Source organism: Chrysemys picta, chromosome 11 (genome assembly GCF_011386835.1).
Source record: "Chrysemys picta bellii isolate R12L10 chromosome 11, ASM1138683v2, whole genome shotgun sequence".
Lineage (NCBI taxonomy): Eukaryota > Metazoa > Chordata > Testudines > Emydidae > Chrysemys > Chrysemys picta.
The window spans coordinates 49,265,062-49,283,155 of NC_088801.1; the positions used below are offsets into that span (position 1 = coordinate 49,265,062).

At 40.3% G+C, this 18,094-nt stretch overlaps 1 protein-coding gene across 6 annotated transcripts in view; it reads right to left on the reverse strand.

Annotated features, from left to right (window-relative positions):
- Positions 1 to 385: 385 nt before the first annotated feature.
- Positions 386 to 18,094, reverse strand: part of CALCRL (calcitonin receptor like receptor) — a 93,775-nt gene continuing 76,066 nt past the window's right edge. For 3 of the 6 annotated variants that reach the window (XM_008172781.4, XM_008172783.4, XM_008172782.4), the window contains 3 exons: positions 13,473 to 13,691; positions 13,013 to 13,054; positions 386 to 4,005 (listed from right to left, as the gene is read on the reverse strand). In XM_008172781.4, coding sequence (XP_008171003.1) covers positions 3,784 to 4,005; positions 13,013 to 13,054; positions 13,473 to 13,691 — 483 coding nt within the window. In that variant the 3' untranslated portion in view covers positions 386 to 3,783. The remainder of the gene's footprint in view (positions 4,006 to 13,012; positions 13,055 to 13,472; positions 13,692 to 18,094) is intronic. The other 3 variants (XM_065561989.1, XM_042860642.2, XM_065561990.1) reach the window with 1 other exon arrangement.

Below are 18,094 nucleotides of genomic sequence, written 5' to 3' on the forward strand. Positions count from 1 at the left end.
CTACTAACAATTTTATACCTATTTCTCTAGATTCATATTACTTTTCATACATACAGGTTTCAGAGTAGCAGCCGTGTTAGTCTGTATCCGCAAAAAGAAGAACAGGAGTACTTGTGGCACCTTAGAGACTAACAAATTTATTAGAGCATAAGCTTTCCTGGACTACAGCCCACTTCTTCGGATGCATCCGAAGAAGTGGGCTGTAGTCCAGGAAAGCTTATGCTCTAATAAATTTGTTAGTCTCTAAGGTGCCACAAGTACTCCTGTTCTTCTTTTTTCATACATAGTTAGGAGAGAGTAAAAAGCCTGAGCATTTGCTCACCTTTACCACAATTGTAATAAATAGAAACCATGACTTTTATAGGTAAAACCTCTAAGAAATGAATAAGCATAATAATGTTTTATTGATCAGAAAATTAATACTTTGTTTGACAACAATTAAAATGAATGTTTCTTAGGAACAGAGTGAAAATAAGACCAAAAATAATTTCACATTTTTTCATTTTGTTCTTACTTTATAAGCAATAAATACACTGCTATAGTCCATTAATCTTATTTACATTGTACAATAGTTTTGAATGTTGCTTGATTTCTAGCATGACTCTTTTATGACATGAAATGGTAACATAGGAGGATATACGTTAGCATGTGTTCGGCCAAATACTCTAATAGATCATAACCTTGAAAATAATGAATGACAAAACAATTAGTAAATTAACATTTTAAAAAATGGAATCAAGTGAGCACCCAGCAGTGAGCATGACCTAACTTCTTTGTGGCATTTTATTAACTGACAGCAGTAGCATAAAAATAGACACTCTCTCTCATTTGAAGTAATATCCATAAACATATAAAACTAATATCTTAGTATTACAGATGCCAAATACAAAATGAGATCCTAAACAAGACAGGTAGTCCCCCAACCCTCTTTGAGACTGCAAATCCTCACTGAATAACATACTAACAGTAAACTACAGTTACTATGAAATGCTTGCCTGGTAAAAAGAACTCTTAAAAAAAACCCCATAACTGTCTGTATTCCTTCAGAGCACAGATAGTAACTATACCAGTATTTGTCCCAAACACAGTACAAAGTATGTATAAAAAAGACCATGTGAGAAATCAGCGTAAGGATTTAATTCAAATTTATTCTGATAAAGGAGCATTTAGACCATGTTCTTGGCTCCCTGGGTATGTGAGAGGGGTATTGTAAGAAGAGGGTGTAGAGAACTTATTCTCTAATACAACAGCCATACGCAAGAAGGTCTACCTCATGCTTAGGGACAAAATGTAGCTACCACACCATTTGGCACACCATGGCCACAAAGGATTGTTTCTCACCTGCTGCATGCTGTTTCTTTTCTAAGAGCGTACATGGCACTACATTGGGCCTGTCACCCTGAGCTGTTAGGACGGCTCTTGTACCAGAAGCTGTGAACCTCATTCTTCCCCCCACCTTCCCAATCCACAGCTTCCTAATGGAGCTATGAGCAGCCAATACTCCCCTCTGCTAAGAAGTAAAAACCCCAGTAAAATCAGTAGAGCTGCATCATCTAACGGGAACATTAGGCCCTTAAAATTTAACCCTTCACGATTACATTGACTGCCCTTTATGGGTTAATCATGTTAGTCTGGCCAGGTACTTTTGAATTACACAGCTGCTCAAACTGTATAAAATGTTTTAAATCTGTAATGTCTGCTTGGAAGACACATGGACAAAATGGGCCAGTTCCTCCACTGGTGTAAGCCAGTGTAACTTCCTTGACTTCAAGAGAGCCATATGATTTACAGCAGCTCTGGCTCTGGTCCCATGCATGAAAGTCTGCTGGGGGTTTCAGCCAGAGTAAATTTTTTTAAATTGTTGTTCAAGCAACTTGGTCAGTAAGGACATTTGTAAGCAGCTGGTATTCACACAATGACACTGTGACGTCTGATTTCTGGCACTGGTACAAGCACAGCTTCTGAGTGACCCTCATACATTTTTTTGTCAGACTATCCACTATCAGCACAGACCTCTTGATCTGGGCAACTGAGATTCTAGCTTATTATGATTAATATTAATCCACCGACTAAAGGCTTTTCTTCTACATTAAATCACCAGCCAATAGAAGGTTTAAACGTATACATAAAGTTGCAAATGACTGTGATGAAGACAAAAACTATTCACATTCTTATGAAATCTCAAACTGAAAAGCCTTATGATGGTTGGCTAATTAGCTGTCTATTGAAGTCTGTTAGAAGACTAATGACATATCACCCTTAAAGGCTAAAACTGAATTTTTCATATTCACTAATAAGCCTTTAAAACTGAGATGTTCTGAAAAAGTATTTTTTAAGCCTCTGGTGTTGGTTTTAATGAATCAGAAATACTTTTGCATGCAATATTCTACCATCCACAGTACTAGATTGTTCATCCATTTCTGTTTATTTCACTTTATTCAGCCTTAAAAAATACTTTTAAATAAGACTTTTTGAGAACTAAAGTAACCTCTTATCATGTGCCCCCCTTTTGATTTTTCTTCCCTTGTATTGAAAATACACTATTTGTTTAAAACATAAAACATTTAAAAACACACATAAAATGCTGTCTTTAAAGACATATTTTTCTTAAGACCTTAACAGATTCAAGCCTTATACAATCAATCACCACAAAATAATACTGAATTTCCCAAACAAGGCACTTCAGAAAGGCTCCAAAGGATTTTCATAATAGACTTGATAAGTTTTCCAAAAACCACTGGAAAATGCCCCAAGCCACCTTTTCTTATTACTCTAGGCTAGGCTAAAGAAGCTGGCTCTACGATAATATTTATTTGCATGTCATCCAGTCTTGCATGCCTTTCTCAGCCAAAACTCCCACTGTATCAATGGGATTTGTTTTGCCTGATTGATAAACTAAGGAGCCAGGTATCAGGCATGTGGCAAGGAAAATATTTTTTTTACATGTATGCAATCTTGCTCTAAATCAGCAATCCTGCTTGACTTTTAAAAACAGCTTAAGCACTAGTTTAAGTTCCATCAAAGTCAAAGATAAAGATGGGCTTATCAGCTTTTCCAGATCAGGATCTCACTGGTCCTGCTCCCATTAAAGTCAATAAGAAACTTCCATTTACGTCATTAGTGGCAGGATCAGGCTGTCTGTATACTAACTAAAATAATTAAAAACATCTTGTAAAATTTTACATTGCAGAATAGAAGCAGCTGGGGTTTCATCCCTCAGATTTCGGGCATTGGCATCTGGATGCCTTTACAATATGCCTGGTTTAAAATAGTGGCAAAAAATGAGCCAGATACATATCAACATCTCAGACTCAATTATCTTCAACAATCTGTCTTTCCTGACAGAGTTCAATCTTAACCACTGATTTAGGTTGTGTGTACTGGCTGAATTTAGCAAATATATTATGATTAAGACAGTATTTACAAGATGAGTTCTTGCAGGTAAATGAAATGGCTTTCAATACAACACAGTCTTTACACAAACTTTCAAGAAAATAAGAAATCCTTCATTGATTCCCTGCGTACAAATAATTGCCAACTTGGTCTACACAGTAGAAACAGAAGAGGCAAAGTCTGGTTCGTTATATATGTACTTATATCTATGTATGAACATATATGTGCATATGTATATACACATGAGAAATGCATTGTCTTAAGTTTGCATCATTCAGGAAAAACATGTCCCAAGTGAGGTAAAAATCTTCTGGCCACGAAGTCATTAACTCAAACTTCAAGTTCATGAACTATGAGGACTAGAATGCGGGCAATACAGCATTTCTGCAGTCAACCATACAGCTTTTCAGCTTTTAAAACAATATTCTCCATGTCATGGTAGCTTTTTCCATTTAAATGTTCATTCGTGAAATCGTGATTGAAGCTGTAGCCCTGAACATCACTGATGGATGATACCGTGTAGGAAGCTGTGCGCATAGTATCTGAGTGAGTGAAGCTGTGGTCAAATTGCATTCTGTACTGATTCCAGTGCCTTCTCAAAACAGCTTGGACCTATTCCATGAAAGGAAGAGGGAAAAAATGTGTATAAATTACCTGGAAAGATGCCTTATGTGCTGGCCTTAAAAATTAGTATACAGCATCAAAATCATGGGCTATTATGAAAGAAATACAAATTGAATTAGGCTATATTTTTGATAAACCCGGACTAATATCATTATATATGCATTTTTAATACATTCAGTGCTCATGAAAGATTTTGGATTTATAGCTCCAGAGAGTAGACTATTCTATACCATGGGCCACAGAAGTTTTCACACACTGCCTCAACCCTAATGTGGTTAGCCAATGGTTATCTGTATTCATGATTAATATGGTGAGATCCTCAGCAACATCAGTTGATATAACTCCACTGAAGTCCAATTTACAGCAGCTGAGGGTCTGGGCCAATAAGTTTTCTCTTATTTGTGATCAAGCCTTCATAAAACTAATGGCAAGGTAGTTTCAGCACATGTTCTTAGCCTGGTTAAAAATAAATTTAATAGAATAGCCAAAGAACACAGCAGCATCAGTTTGTTTACATGCTTCATTGTGAGAATGTTATGTATTTCATTGGTTTCCTCTAATACAATATGGCAAAACACCTGTGCAACAGGAAGACTGGATTTACTGAAGTGCTGTGTTATTGAAATTCACATGGAATTAGTTTTTGAGGGAACGAGGCCAAGTCAGGAGTGATCAGAATGCTGGAACAGCTGCTGCTAGGAAAATCAAATTTATGGAAAGTCTTAATTTATGTTTTTGCTCAGACTTAAGCATCAGGGATTATGTATTAGTCCTACCACTTAACTATATTATGGACCAAAGTGAACATTCACTTTGTAGTTACAGGAGAGATCAAGTTTTAGCCCTGTGGACCTGAATTCCTTCTCATCTACATCCTAGCTTCCTTTTTTACACAAGCAAAATACCGGGTGCCTAAGTGCTAAGTTGTGTCAGAGTTATTTGCAGCTGTTAACAATGGGCACTAAAAAGGATACCACGTGTTAAAGATCTGGTCCTATCTGATTAGCATTTAATGTAATGGCAGTAGCTTAATTATTCATTTCCTTTTGGCCAAAATTTTCAAACTAATACTTATGGGTTCCTAACTTGTGATGAGCCTGCTTTTCATAAAATACTGAGATGTAGTTGTCTTGACACAGGACCCATGTGTCTCAAGTTAGCACTCAAATCGCCAGCCACATGGGAAAATCTTGCCCTTCATTTTTATGTTGTCAGATTTACTGATGTATATCCATTTGGAATATAAACCAACATTTGCAGATGGATCAGTGTCTGTTAACAAATTATTATTATGGGGCAACATCTTCCATTCAGCTTTCCTTATGTCTTGAGATTTTCGTTTGTTTAGTTTACATTTTCTAACACAATGGCTTATTTTGTCTAATTTCTCTCTGGCTTTAATTATGATAAATAAATACAAATAGAACAGTGCAGACACAACAGTTAGACTTCCTGTAGTCTGCTATCAAAACCTCAGTTAAAAAGAGTTTCATATTCTCCAGTATGCTGGCAAATAAAATATACTTTGGGGAGTGGAGAATTGTTGAAAAAGTTAAGAAGAAAGCTGTATTTTTCTTCTTCCATCTGGGACACCATCTACTGTATGAGAATCCATTATAATCCATTTTATTCACCTTGCTCTTGCTACACAAAAGAGCATATATTCTTCTCAGTCTGTGTATGCAGTTCCAGTTCATGTCAAAGGGAATTCCACACATGGATTAAGGTTGGTGTGCAGCCTTCATTTTTTGCAGTGGTGAAACCACTTCAATCAGGTGGAGCTATGAGGCAGAAGAATGTTCTAAAATATCTTCCCTTCTGAGAGGGAAGCTTTAGAATGCATTTTATAATCCATACAAAACTTAGCTGCTCAGAGCCATCACTCTGACCATGCCACCCCACACTTTGAATATTTCTACTGGCTTCCTGTTTTCCACCAGGTATTATATATACTTATAAATAAGAGAGAAAACCACAACACTGGGTTGATTTGAAGCAAAAAGTTGCACACCTCCCTTAACTATGCAGATACAGACTAAGACGATGGGAAAGAGAAATTGTTATTATTTCCATTTACTGATAGGCACAGAGAAACTGAGTGACTTGCTCAAATTCACCCAGGAATTCTATGGCAGAGCTAGGAATTGATCCAGAATGGATAATCTTAGTTCTGGACTAGTGTCTTAATTACAAGACCATCAGTACCCTCATCCTCTTTTCCACCTTCCTTCCTGTTTGTCACACTTGTTGAATCTTCTCTTCAATTAGATTGTAAACTTTTTGGGGCAGGAACCAAGTTTGTAACATCTTTAACACTATTGCAATACAAATCAATATTAATTTTCTTCTCCCTCCCCACACCTCCAGGCTCCAACATATTCTCATGGTATTTCTTTCTACACTAAGCCAAGTCTTTTTAATCTCTCATGCAATAGCCCCTCCGTTACTGTTAAATGAACATCCCACTACCAGTCTATTCTTGTAATTCTCTTGTTTACCTATCCATTATTTCTGGCTTTCCTGCAGTCTCATCTAACATGTCTAATCCAACACCTAGGAACTGCACAGCAGACGGCTAATCAATGCAGCAGCAAAGTTTTACCCCAGATTATGCTCCTTTAGCCAAAGATACATACAGAGTGGTCAAAGGACTTTATCATCCTTTTCTCAGCTTTGAAGAATTCTAAATAGTTTTAGCAGACAGTGGGCTCGCTCTCTTACATGCAAATAACACAGTCAAAAAACACCCTAAAATAAGCTCATATTGCAAAGTATATATAGTCATGGCCATAGTTCCTGGTCACTAATACATGTGCCCTGTCTGGCTGTATGGCTCTTGCTTTTCTCCCTAGTTTAAAGATGTCCCTCTGTGCTGGCTGTTGGGGCAATGCTCCTGCCAGTCTCCTGTTCAACTGAATATGACCTAACCAAACCAGTGGTTTAATCCAAAATTCACTGAAATCAATAGGAATTTTTCCACTGACTTCAATGAGGTCTGTATCAGGCCCACTGAAGCTTAGTCTGCTCCAAACACCCACTGTGATTGCAGACCATGATACGCTCTATGTTAGAGCATGTATCTGAGTGTCTGGCATAGCGGTTTTCTGCTGGTAAAGTGATGCTATTGTCCATGGCAATTGGGAAACCCCGGCATATGGATAAAGAAAAGATATTGCTTCCCAACAATTCTTATACCTCAATCTTTACTGTAAAGACTTTTCCATTGCCCAAAGGAATGGAAAATCCACGTGCCATTAATAATAAAGAAATTCACAGCAGATGCAGATTCCTTATTCACTGTTATTCCGTATAGCTACACAAACTGCACGTGCATGTTGCCACTTCTCTAGGATGCCTAGCATTCTGCAAATTATAATGAGGTGTTGCTATGCCAAGTGATGTTAAAGGGACATATCGTAGATAAGACATATCAAGTTAAAGACTGTTATAACAGAGGCCCTTAAGGACAGAAGATTATGAATTATGTCTGCAGAATGTCATGTCTGCAGCAGAATCTAGTAAGAGACCAAGAGAACATTCGTTGAGTGCAGATTTTTGTATGATTTGTCAATCCCCCCTTGATCCGTTATACCTTACTATACTATCCTTTTTATAGCAAGATTTAATGAAATTATAGCCAGCTGAAAAAAAGTAGAATAGTGCCACTGGAAGACCTAAAGACGATAGGAAACAATGTTTAAAACATAAGATTCTGCACAATGCGATGTAAATGGACAAAGATCAGCTAAGATTAAAATTGTGGGCCAGATGTCAAGATGATTTATGGCCCTTTTATGTGATTCAGGTGATGCTAAGTGGCTGTAATCTGTCCACAAATGCCCAGCAGAAAATTCCCTTGTTTGAGGGGAACTCCCTGCTAGTACATCTGCTTGTAGAGGCATGGCAGGGCTAAGCTAGGGTTACCATATTTTGTGCCTCCAAATGGAGGACACTCCCCGGGGCCCTGGCCCCGCCCCCAGCCCCGCCCACGCCCCCGCCCCAACTCCGCCCGCTCCCAAAGTCTCCGCCCCTCCCCTGCTTCCCGCGAACATTTAATTCGCGGGAAGCCTGAAGCAGGTAAGGGGGGCGGGGGGGAGGAAGCGCGGCCCAGGCTGGCCCCCCGGCGGCTCCAGCCTGGGTTGGCTCGGGCCCTGGGGTGCCGGCCCCGACCGACCACCCCCCCGCGGGCCCGGCGGACCCCCCGGCTCCCAGCCCCGGCCCCGGCGCACCGACCCCGACCCCGGCTCCCGACCCCGGCTGCCGGCCCCCCGACCCCGGCCCCGGCTGCCGGCCCCCCGACCCCGGCCCTGGCGCACCGACCCCGGCCCCGGCGCGCCGGCCCCGACCCCGGGCCCGGCGCACCGACCCCGGCCCCGGGCCCGGCGCACCGACCCCGGCCCCGGGCCCGGCGCACCGACCCCGGCCCCGGCTGCCGGCCCCGGCTGCCGGCCCCGCGGGCCCGGCGCACCGGCCCCGGCCCCGGCTGCCGGCCCTGCGGGCCCGGCGCACCGGCCCCGGCCGCCGGCCCCGCGAGCCCGGCGCACCGGCCCCGGCCCCGGCTGCCGGCCCCGCGGGCCCGGCGCACCGACCCCGGCCCGGCTGTCGGCCCCGCGGGCCCGGCGCACCCCCGGCCCGGCTCCCCGACCCGGCCCCACGGGCCCGGACCGGCTCCCCGGACCGGCTCCCGGCCCCACGGGCCCGGCCCGGCACCGCGCTCCCGGCCCGGCACCATGCCCCCGACCCCGGACAAAGAGGCCCCGGCCGAGCCTCCCGATTTTTCCGGACATGCCCAGCTTTGGGGGATTTCCCCCCGGACGGGGATTTGAGCCCCCAAAAGCCGGACATGTCCGGGAAAATCCGGACGTATGGTAACCCTAGCTAAGCTTTGTTACACTGATCCTCCAGCAACGTAAGGCCCATTAAGGATGCTAAATTAGTGGTATAACTGACAGCTGCCCAACTCCCTGACACTGAACAGAGCTCTGGGTCAGGAGAGAATACGGCCGAAGAATAGATTGTAAATTCATAATATTGGAACCCTAATAGAATAAATAATTGATTACTAATGCTAATAGAGCAAGTTTTAAATTTAAAATCACAAATAGATTTGATTTTGTTCTGCAGTGGAATGGAAACATCGTTAAGAGGTGCACATAAATTAAAAATAATTATAGCTGATCAAAGGACAGCAATTCCATTTTGTTCTTGTTTCACAGTAGAACAAAACTAAAACCATTCAAATGTTTGCACAAAAATGTAATTCTGTCAAATTATCCATTTTCAGATCAAAACCTGAACTTTTCAATTGAGGAGGGCAGGAGAGGGGCAGTGATTATGGCACAATGATGTGGGAGGTGATCCAATCAGATTCAGAATCATCTGTGATGAAAAACTCTGCTCTGAAACAGGCAGAAGAGCAGGGACTTAAACTATGGTCTACCACATCCCAGGGCAGTGCGTTAATGACAAGACTACCAACTATGAGCGTGTCTCTCACTCCCCAACAGGGATTTCCTCAAAGCTGATATGTGTCTGCAAAATGTTCCAGATTCAGCAAAACAGCATATTTTGGCACAACATAATTTGGTCAAAAATGTTCTGACCAGCTCCAAAAATAACGGAGAGAGAAACTTATCCAAACCATAAGAAACTTGCAGTTCAGTTTTGCTTAGTTCAGATTTTGGGTGTGCATTTGAGTCAATTCTTCTCTATTAGGCAAATGATTTATCTGTCTCTCACACATTCTTAAAATGCCTAATAAAAATACGAGGGCAGTTGATTAATCACAGTTAACTCACGTGATTAACTCAAAAAAATTAATCATGATTTAAAAAATTAATCGCAATTAATCGCAGTTTCAATCACACTGTTAAACAATGCCATTTAAAATGTATTCAATATTTTGGATGTTTTTCTACATTTTCATATATATTGTATTCTGTGTTGCAATTGAAATCAAAATGTATATTATTTTTGATTACAAATATTTGCACTGTAAAAATTATAAACAAAAGAAATAGTATTTTTCAATTCACTTCATACAAGTCCTGTAGTGCAATCTCTTTGTCGTGAAAGTGCAACTTACAAATGTTGATTTTTTTTTAAATAACTACACTCAAAAACAAAACAATGTAAAACTTCAGAGCCTGCAAGTCCACTCAGTCCTACTTCTTGTTCAGCCAAGCGCTAAGACAAACAAGTTTGTTTACATTTACAGGAGATAGTGCTGCCCTCTTCTTATTTACAATATCACCAGAAAGTGAGAACAGGCATTTGCATGGCAATTTTGTAACTGGCATTGCAAGGTATTTATGAGCCAGATATACTAAACATTCGTAAGCCCCTTCATGCTTTGGCCACCATTCCAGAGGACATGGTTCCATGCTGATAATGCTCATTAAAAAAATAATGTGTTAATTTAATTTGTGACTGAACCCCTTAGGGGAGAATTGTATGTCCCCTGCTCTGTTTTACCCACATTCTGCCATATATTTCATGTTGTAGAAGTCTTGGATGATGACCCAGCACATTTTGTTCATTTTAAGAACACTTTCACTACAGGTTTGACAAAATGCAAAGAAGGTACCAATGTGAGATTTTTAAAGATAGCTACAGCACTCAACCCAAGATTTAAGAATCTGAAATGCCTTCAAAATCTAAGAGGGACGAGGTGTGGAGCATGCTTTCAGAAGTCTTAAAAGAGCAACACTCCAATGCGGAAACTACAGAACCACAACAACCAAAAAAGAAAATCAACCTTCTGCTGCTGGCATCTGACTCAAGATAATGAAAAGGAACATACGTCAAACTGCACTGCTGTGGATTGTTATCAAGCAAACCTGTCATCAGCATGGATGCATGTCACCTGGAATGGTGGTTGAAGCATGAAGGGACATATGAATCTTTAGCGCATCTGGCATGTAAATTTCTTGTGACACTGGCTACAACAGTGCCACAAGAATGCCTGTTTTCAATTTCAGGTGACACTGTAAACAAGAAGCGAGCAGCATTATCTCCTGCAAATGTAAACAAACTTGTTTATCTGAGCGATTGGCTGAACAAGAAGTAGGACTGAGTGGACTTGTAGGCTCTAAAATTTTACATTGTTTTATTTTTGAATGCAGTTTTTTGTACATATTTCTACATTTGTAAGTTCAACTTTCATGATAAAGAGATTACACTACAGTACTTTATTAGGTGAATTGAAAAATACTATTTCGTTTAGTTTTTTACAGTGCAAATACTTGTAATCAAAAATAAATATAAAGTGAGCACTATATACTTTGTATTCTGTGTTGTAATTGAAATCAATATATTTGAAAATGTAGAAGACATCCAAAAATATTTAAATAAATGGTATTCCATTATTGTTTAACAGTGCAATTAATTGTGATTAATTTTTTTAATTGCTTGACAACCCTAAAAAATACCTAAAGGCCCAATCCTACAAACTCTTACTCCCACACATCTGCTTACTCACATATACTGTAATTGAACTATGTGTGGGAATAAGCAGTTGTGTAGAAATAGGTACCAGCTGGATCAGTAACTGTCTCCCTGATACAACTATGGGAAAAATACCAAATTGCTTTATATTGCTAGTGAAAACAAAACTGATGGCAAAGCACCATTAACTTCTATGATTCAGGGTCAGGGCCTTAGCCACTGAAGATTTAGGGCACAGTCCTTCAACTTCAGAAGGAGCAAGTATGTGCCCTCAGTAGTACAGTTGCCAACTTTCACGTGGTAAATAAGCACCCCAACTTTCACAATAAGCCAAAAATCAAGCTAATCCCATTTCAAAACAAGGCCAAAACAAGCCAATCCCCAAGAACCCCAATACTCTATGTGACTAGATCCCCCCGAGTGTGCAGTCTGGGATGGTGGCGGGCCCACTGTGCACCCCTGACTCTCTCCTCCCCTTTCCCCTGCTTGCCCTGAACCGATCAAAAAAAGAAGCAACAAGCTAGAAGCCAAACAAGCTACAAACCAAAATCTAGCTAACAAGCAACTCACAAGCCAATTAACCCAAAAACCAGCCAATTAAGCCAAAAACAAAAAAATTTTTTTTGCAGGTTTGGCATGCCTGCTCTGTAGTCACCTGAAGGGCAGGATTGGACTCCCGGAAGACTGGAGGTCCAACTGAAGCAAGGAAAACTTTTTGATGGCCCAAATATACAAAGTTTACAAAGCCTTGGCCTTGAATATTTTTTCCACTTGAGCTGAAAAGGCCGATTGCAAAACGTAAGCCCAGAGTTCTGCCCCCCAAAATGAAAAATCTGAAACACCACCAAAAGAGATGACCTTTTACCTCCATTTCATACAGTGAAGTTAGTATTCATGAAAGGTATCACATTAACAGTCCCAGGGATGGAGACCTTAACCTAATTACAGAGCAGTTATTTCCTAGAAAGCAACAGTACAATTTTTCCAGTTCTGTCCCACAAGTGTACCTCATTCCTGACCTCGAAGGACCAATTCAAGGCCTTGCTGGGGGTAAGGCTGACACAATGATGACAGTTTGGTGGCTTCTTGGATGAGAATACATGTCCACTAAGAATTTATGATTTTATTCTTCAGTACTGAATTTTTTTTCCCCACATAGCATTGCTGTTATTTTTATATGGATACCAACCTGCAAAGTGCTGTGTGCCGTTAATTACTTCTGAAATCAAGGGAATTTTAGGCTGCTCAACACTTAATATGTTTAAACCCTTAAGAATGTCATGAAATATTTTAGAGGCAACACTCAAGTCTAAATTCAGGTCTTGCTAGGTAAGTTATTCTCGAATACTTTATCGCTAACATTCTTATTTATTTTAAAAGATAGAAGTGTAAATTTAAATTTCTATTTACAATTTTACATTTCTTATTGGGATCACAAATAGGGGGAGGCGGATTAAAAAAAAAAAACACCAAAACAATTTCCTTTAACCCAAAGCCAAAATTAAGAAAGTGAAAAGAACAGGAAATAAATTGAAATCAGTTACTGTACCTCTCCATTAAAAAAGCAGAAAATTGTAGCCACCAACAGACCCTGCAAAATAAAACGTTTTCTCTTGATTTTTTCAATACATATAGATTTATTTAAATACAAGAATATATCTATATCTATCTATGTAGATATAGATATATATACACACACATACACCTAATAAAACTCAGATCTAGAGAGCAAAGGGAAAAAATGCATTTCAAATCTAAACTCAGTGGATTATTACCAATAATACAGATGGTCTGTTGGGCCAGCACTTTAGCATGACATTTTATTCCTTTTAAAGGATTAATCTAAACAAAATGAGAAATATAAGGCTATTAATAAGCAGAAGTTTTTTTTATAAAGATCTAAAAAAGGTTTAGAAATTAATTAATTTGCCTTTGTCATTCATTTATTTGCAATCATATTGCAAGTACTGTCTAGCTCAAGGGAACAAGTGCTATTTAAAGCTTCTTACTTGATAATGCATAAGGATATGCATCACGTAGTCATATACTTCTTCAGCAATACCGCCTTCTGGTCGCCATGGAATCAGCACAAATTCAATGCCAAGAAGTGGCACTAGAATGAGTGTAGCTCTCACAGCTTTCATGTATAGATTGGATTCTGCCTGGTGTGTGACTTTGAGCTTGGTTATCAGAACTCGAACAATATTCAACAGGAAAAAAAGATTCACCTGTAAGAAAGAAAATTGCTTTTGTAATAGTCTAATAAAATAGACTACAATTATTTTGTATTGAATACTGAAAGCAAGGAAAACATGTACATGTTACTAAAGAAAACTCAGACTATATGTTATGTCATTAGACATGTATTCATTATAACAAAATGTAGCATCTGAAACATCCTCTGTCTGGTTCGGATCTATACTTTGCACTTGGCGATTAGTTCTTCTCATGACAACTTGTTCCTTGTGATTCTATATACATAATCATATATGCAATATATGCATAATTTTTTAAAGCTTGTACTTGTATAACAAGACAGGAACTCACCCCCAAAGAGACATACAGTCTAGCAGCCTGATCCTGCATTCCTTGCATATTCAAAATTCCCATTAACATCGGTGGGAATTTTTGGTGCCCAAGAAATGCAGGATCAGGATGTTAATCTGAATGGGTGAAATTGTGGACCTGCTGAAGTGAATGGAAATTTTACTATTGACTTCAAAGGGGCCAGTATTTCACCCAAATTTATTGGACCAATCTTAGATGCTGGATTATGAAGAGAGTAGACTATATCATGGTATGTAAAATAATAGCTACAGCAGCTTCCATCCAAGGTTTTCAAACCACTTCCTAGACATTAATAAATAAATTCTCACAACATACTCATGCAACAGAAAAGTATTGTAATCCCTATTTTACAAACTGGGAACTGACACACAGAGGGCTTGATTTAATGGAAGGTCTTGATCCACAGTCAGCTGAAGGTGATTAATTTCATCAGTTTCTAAAGGCTTGTCTACATAGTGCAGTGGTATACACCAGTGGGATGTAAATTCTAGTGCATACTGGCATGTCATACACTCACTGGCCCACAGGGTCCCCATTGGCATGCAGTAAAAGTTTCCTAGTGTACAACATGCTTGTGCACACTAGAATTTATACCTCAGGCAGTGCACACTAATTTATTTAGCATTTGCATATTCTCTGAGCAAAGCAATAGCATTCTTAGCAGCCAAGTGGGGTTCTCAGAGCCCACCACTAAATTTGGTTAGTGGGCATACCTTGATAATGTGTGTCATTGTTTGATCTGCGCCAAAGATCCCAACGGTGCTGGGTGGCTGCGCAGAGGCCTTACCCAGTCCGGATTTGGTTAAGAAGGGCCCACAGATGACATGGCAGGTCGAAACTGGGTGGGTGAGCAGAAGGATCTGTGAAGAAGAACTTATTGGTGGTTGATATTAAGCACCAGTGTTCCCACCACACGGACTCCGCTGTCACATTCTGGCATGGCAGCCTCAACCACAGTGGATGTTGTGATGGAAGACATGTAACTGGTGGGCAAAAAGGCAAGGGCAAGTGTGGGTTGGCATGTACCTTCTCAAGCAGCTTGCCTGCTGCAATCTCCATCCTGATGTAAGTGAGCAATGTGGCTCAGAACTGGAAGCCACAGAAGATGAGTCGGTTGGAGAGTTCATGTGATGATGCACATTGTTGAATTGAGTTGCACATCAACAAGTTTGATGTATGCTGACTGACTCCATACTGGCACTCCATTCTGCTCTTGAGTGCGAGATGGCAAGGGCTGAGTCCTTAGGGTTGGAGCATCCACTCCCCATGAAGAACCTGCCAGTTTGCTGAGAAGGTTGTTGCCTGTCTTGACCTTTGCTGCTATCTTGCTCAGCTGGCTTTTATATGTCAGTGTTTGGTCATGGGTCATGCCTAAGTAAACTGATTACACTTCATGCTTCAGCCTCTGGCCATTCATTGTGATGTTTAATTCCCTCTTAGTGTTGGCATGGTGGAGGTGAAATGTTCTAGAGACTGTCTTGCTGGTGCTAGGCTGAAGACGCCATGTCTTGAAGTAGTCGGCCAGCTTTGCAGCTTCGCCACTCAGGGTATTCTCCAGCTCATAGAAAGTGTAAGCCTGTAGCCCGCAGCAGATATTGTCTGCATAGATGACTGGGTTGGTGGCAGGTCACTGATGTATAGATTGAACAAGGTGGCGGCTAGAATAGACCCTTGGGGTAACTCGCTCATCTGTTTTTATCAAAGCACTTGTTTTCTCACCATCATGCACCCTGAACCGTCTGTCTTAGAATAGCAGTTTGATGGCATCAGTAACCCATGGTTGGAGGACTCTTCATATTTTAACAAGTAGACCTGTGTGCCACGTATGCTGCAGTGAGGTCAAGGAAAATAGAACCCATTTTCAGATTTCTTTGAAAACTATTTTCGATTAATGTGGTTAGTGCAAGTACTTAGTTGCATGTGCTTCGACTTTGTTGAAAGCCTGCTTGCTCAACATTAAAAATATTCTCCATCTCTGGTGTTATTCACTGTAAAATGAGGCACTCTAGAACCTTAAGAAACACAGAAAGCAGCAATATCGGGTGGTAGCTTGAGGCCTGGTTTGGGTCTTTACCAGATTTTGGGAGGCCGATGACTTTTGACATGTGCCAGATTTTTGGCAGTCTTCCTTCATTGGTGACCCATGTGAAGAATTGAGCAAGCCAAGAATGGGGGCATGGGCCAAGATGTTTCAGGAACTCTGGAAGGATGTTGTCTTAGCTGGCAGTGGTGCCAGACTTGATGTTATGTAGCACTCTGTCCAGCTCTGGATTTGTGCTGCCTGTGGAAGATCCTCCACTCGCTCTGGACTTGACTCTTCATTTCTTTTTCCAGAGGTGTCTTTCCTGTGTGAAGCAGGTGATTGGCTATTTGGTTAGTACTCACAGATGATCGGCTTGGTGTCAGTGGTTGCTAGGCTATTCCAAAGTAACAAAGTAAACTCCAGCATTTCTGGCTGGAACGTGTACAGTCCAGGTTCTTGGTCTTGATCTTTTCCTCCCCTCTGGCTCAGTGAGCACAGCTCAAAGTTTCAATTAAGTGGTTGGCCAGGTCTGGGTCACCAGTTGACTCATACTGCTTGAGCAGAGCGGCGTACTCCTACATACTTCAGCCCACATCCAGCATCATGCTAAATCTTGCAGAATTTTCCACACAGCCTGCACAGACCATTAGTGATCCATATTAATCTTCATCTAACAATTGCCATGAGTACTGAGAAGCAGCAGCGGAACATGCGCAAAGCCACCTACACAGTAATGCACCATGTAGACAAACCCAGAGTGAATTGCCCAAAGTCACACAGGAAGTCAGAGGCAGAGTTGGATATAGAACCAATAGCAACTAATGCACAGTCCTGTGCCATAGCTACAAAATCATCCTGCCCCTCTAGTTTTGAAGCAGAGTGAAGCCTGTCTAGGTGGATCTTCTACTTGTGTCTAAGTGCAGTTCTCTAGAAAGGTGCCAATTCATTTCCAGATAAGGCCATATACTCTTTTTGCTTTACCCAAGTGAGTAGTGCTGCTGACCTCTATGGGACTGCTGACATGGGTAAAGTGAGCACTGTAGACAGGAGCTAAGAGTAAAATGTAGGTAACAAATTTTGCTATGCCAGCGGCAGAGACAAGTGAAATAAAAAGCTTTTTGGACATTTGTGGAAATAAAAAACTCACTGATGCAGTTGTTAGCCTGCCACTCCGAATGTGTACACTTTATGAGGCATTCATTGCTCTCAGAAATCAATCACAAAATACACAGGGATAGAAAAAACAGCTATAAAATTATTACTTGCCTTTTTAGCATACAGATACATACAATTTTAAAATTGACATTTTCATTGTTCACAGAGGTCAGCAACCTTTTATTATAGAAAAGTCAAAGAGGAAGGCTTTTGAGTCAACAGATTTTGTATTACAGTTTAACTAAAACTGCATCCCTGTTATCTAGAGCTGATCAAAAATCTTTGATCAAAACTTTTTTCAACATAAAATGTATGGAAATTTTCAAGAAAAAAATTCAATTTTTCATCAAAAATGTTTGGGTTTTCATGGAGTACCCTCCCCCACCTAAAAATTGATTCCCCTCTCCCCTAGTTTTCATCAATCAAAAAAGCCAAAAACTGGGGAAAAAATTCTGTTGTCAGTTTTGATTTTTCAATGAAAATCCAAAACACTTGAAAGAAAAATTTGGACAAATGATTTTTTTAAATTTTAGTCAAAACTTTTTAAAAGAAAAAAAAAGTGTTTCTTGACCATTTTTACAGTAGACCCATAGGATATGCTGTTATAACTTAAAGGCATAACAAAGTGACAAATACTCAGATTATTCAGTAGTATTGTAAATTAAATGACATTTCTATTAGCTACAATGGTCTGATGGTACTCTCCATGTTATTTTACCATATAGAACAAAGTGATAAGAGCATATTTTAGGAATTTGGACCAGATTTTCAAAGGCATTTAGATGCCTAACTCCCACAGATCTCCCGTTGACCTTTGAGGATTTGGGCCTTTGCTTCATTGTTAAGGAGTGATCCCAAAAAGTAATGAGCAACCATAAATTTTGC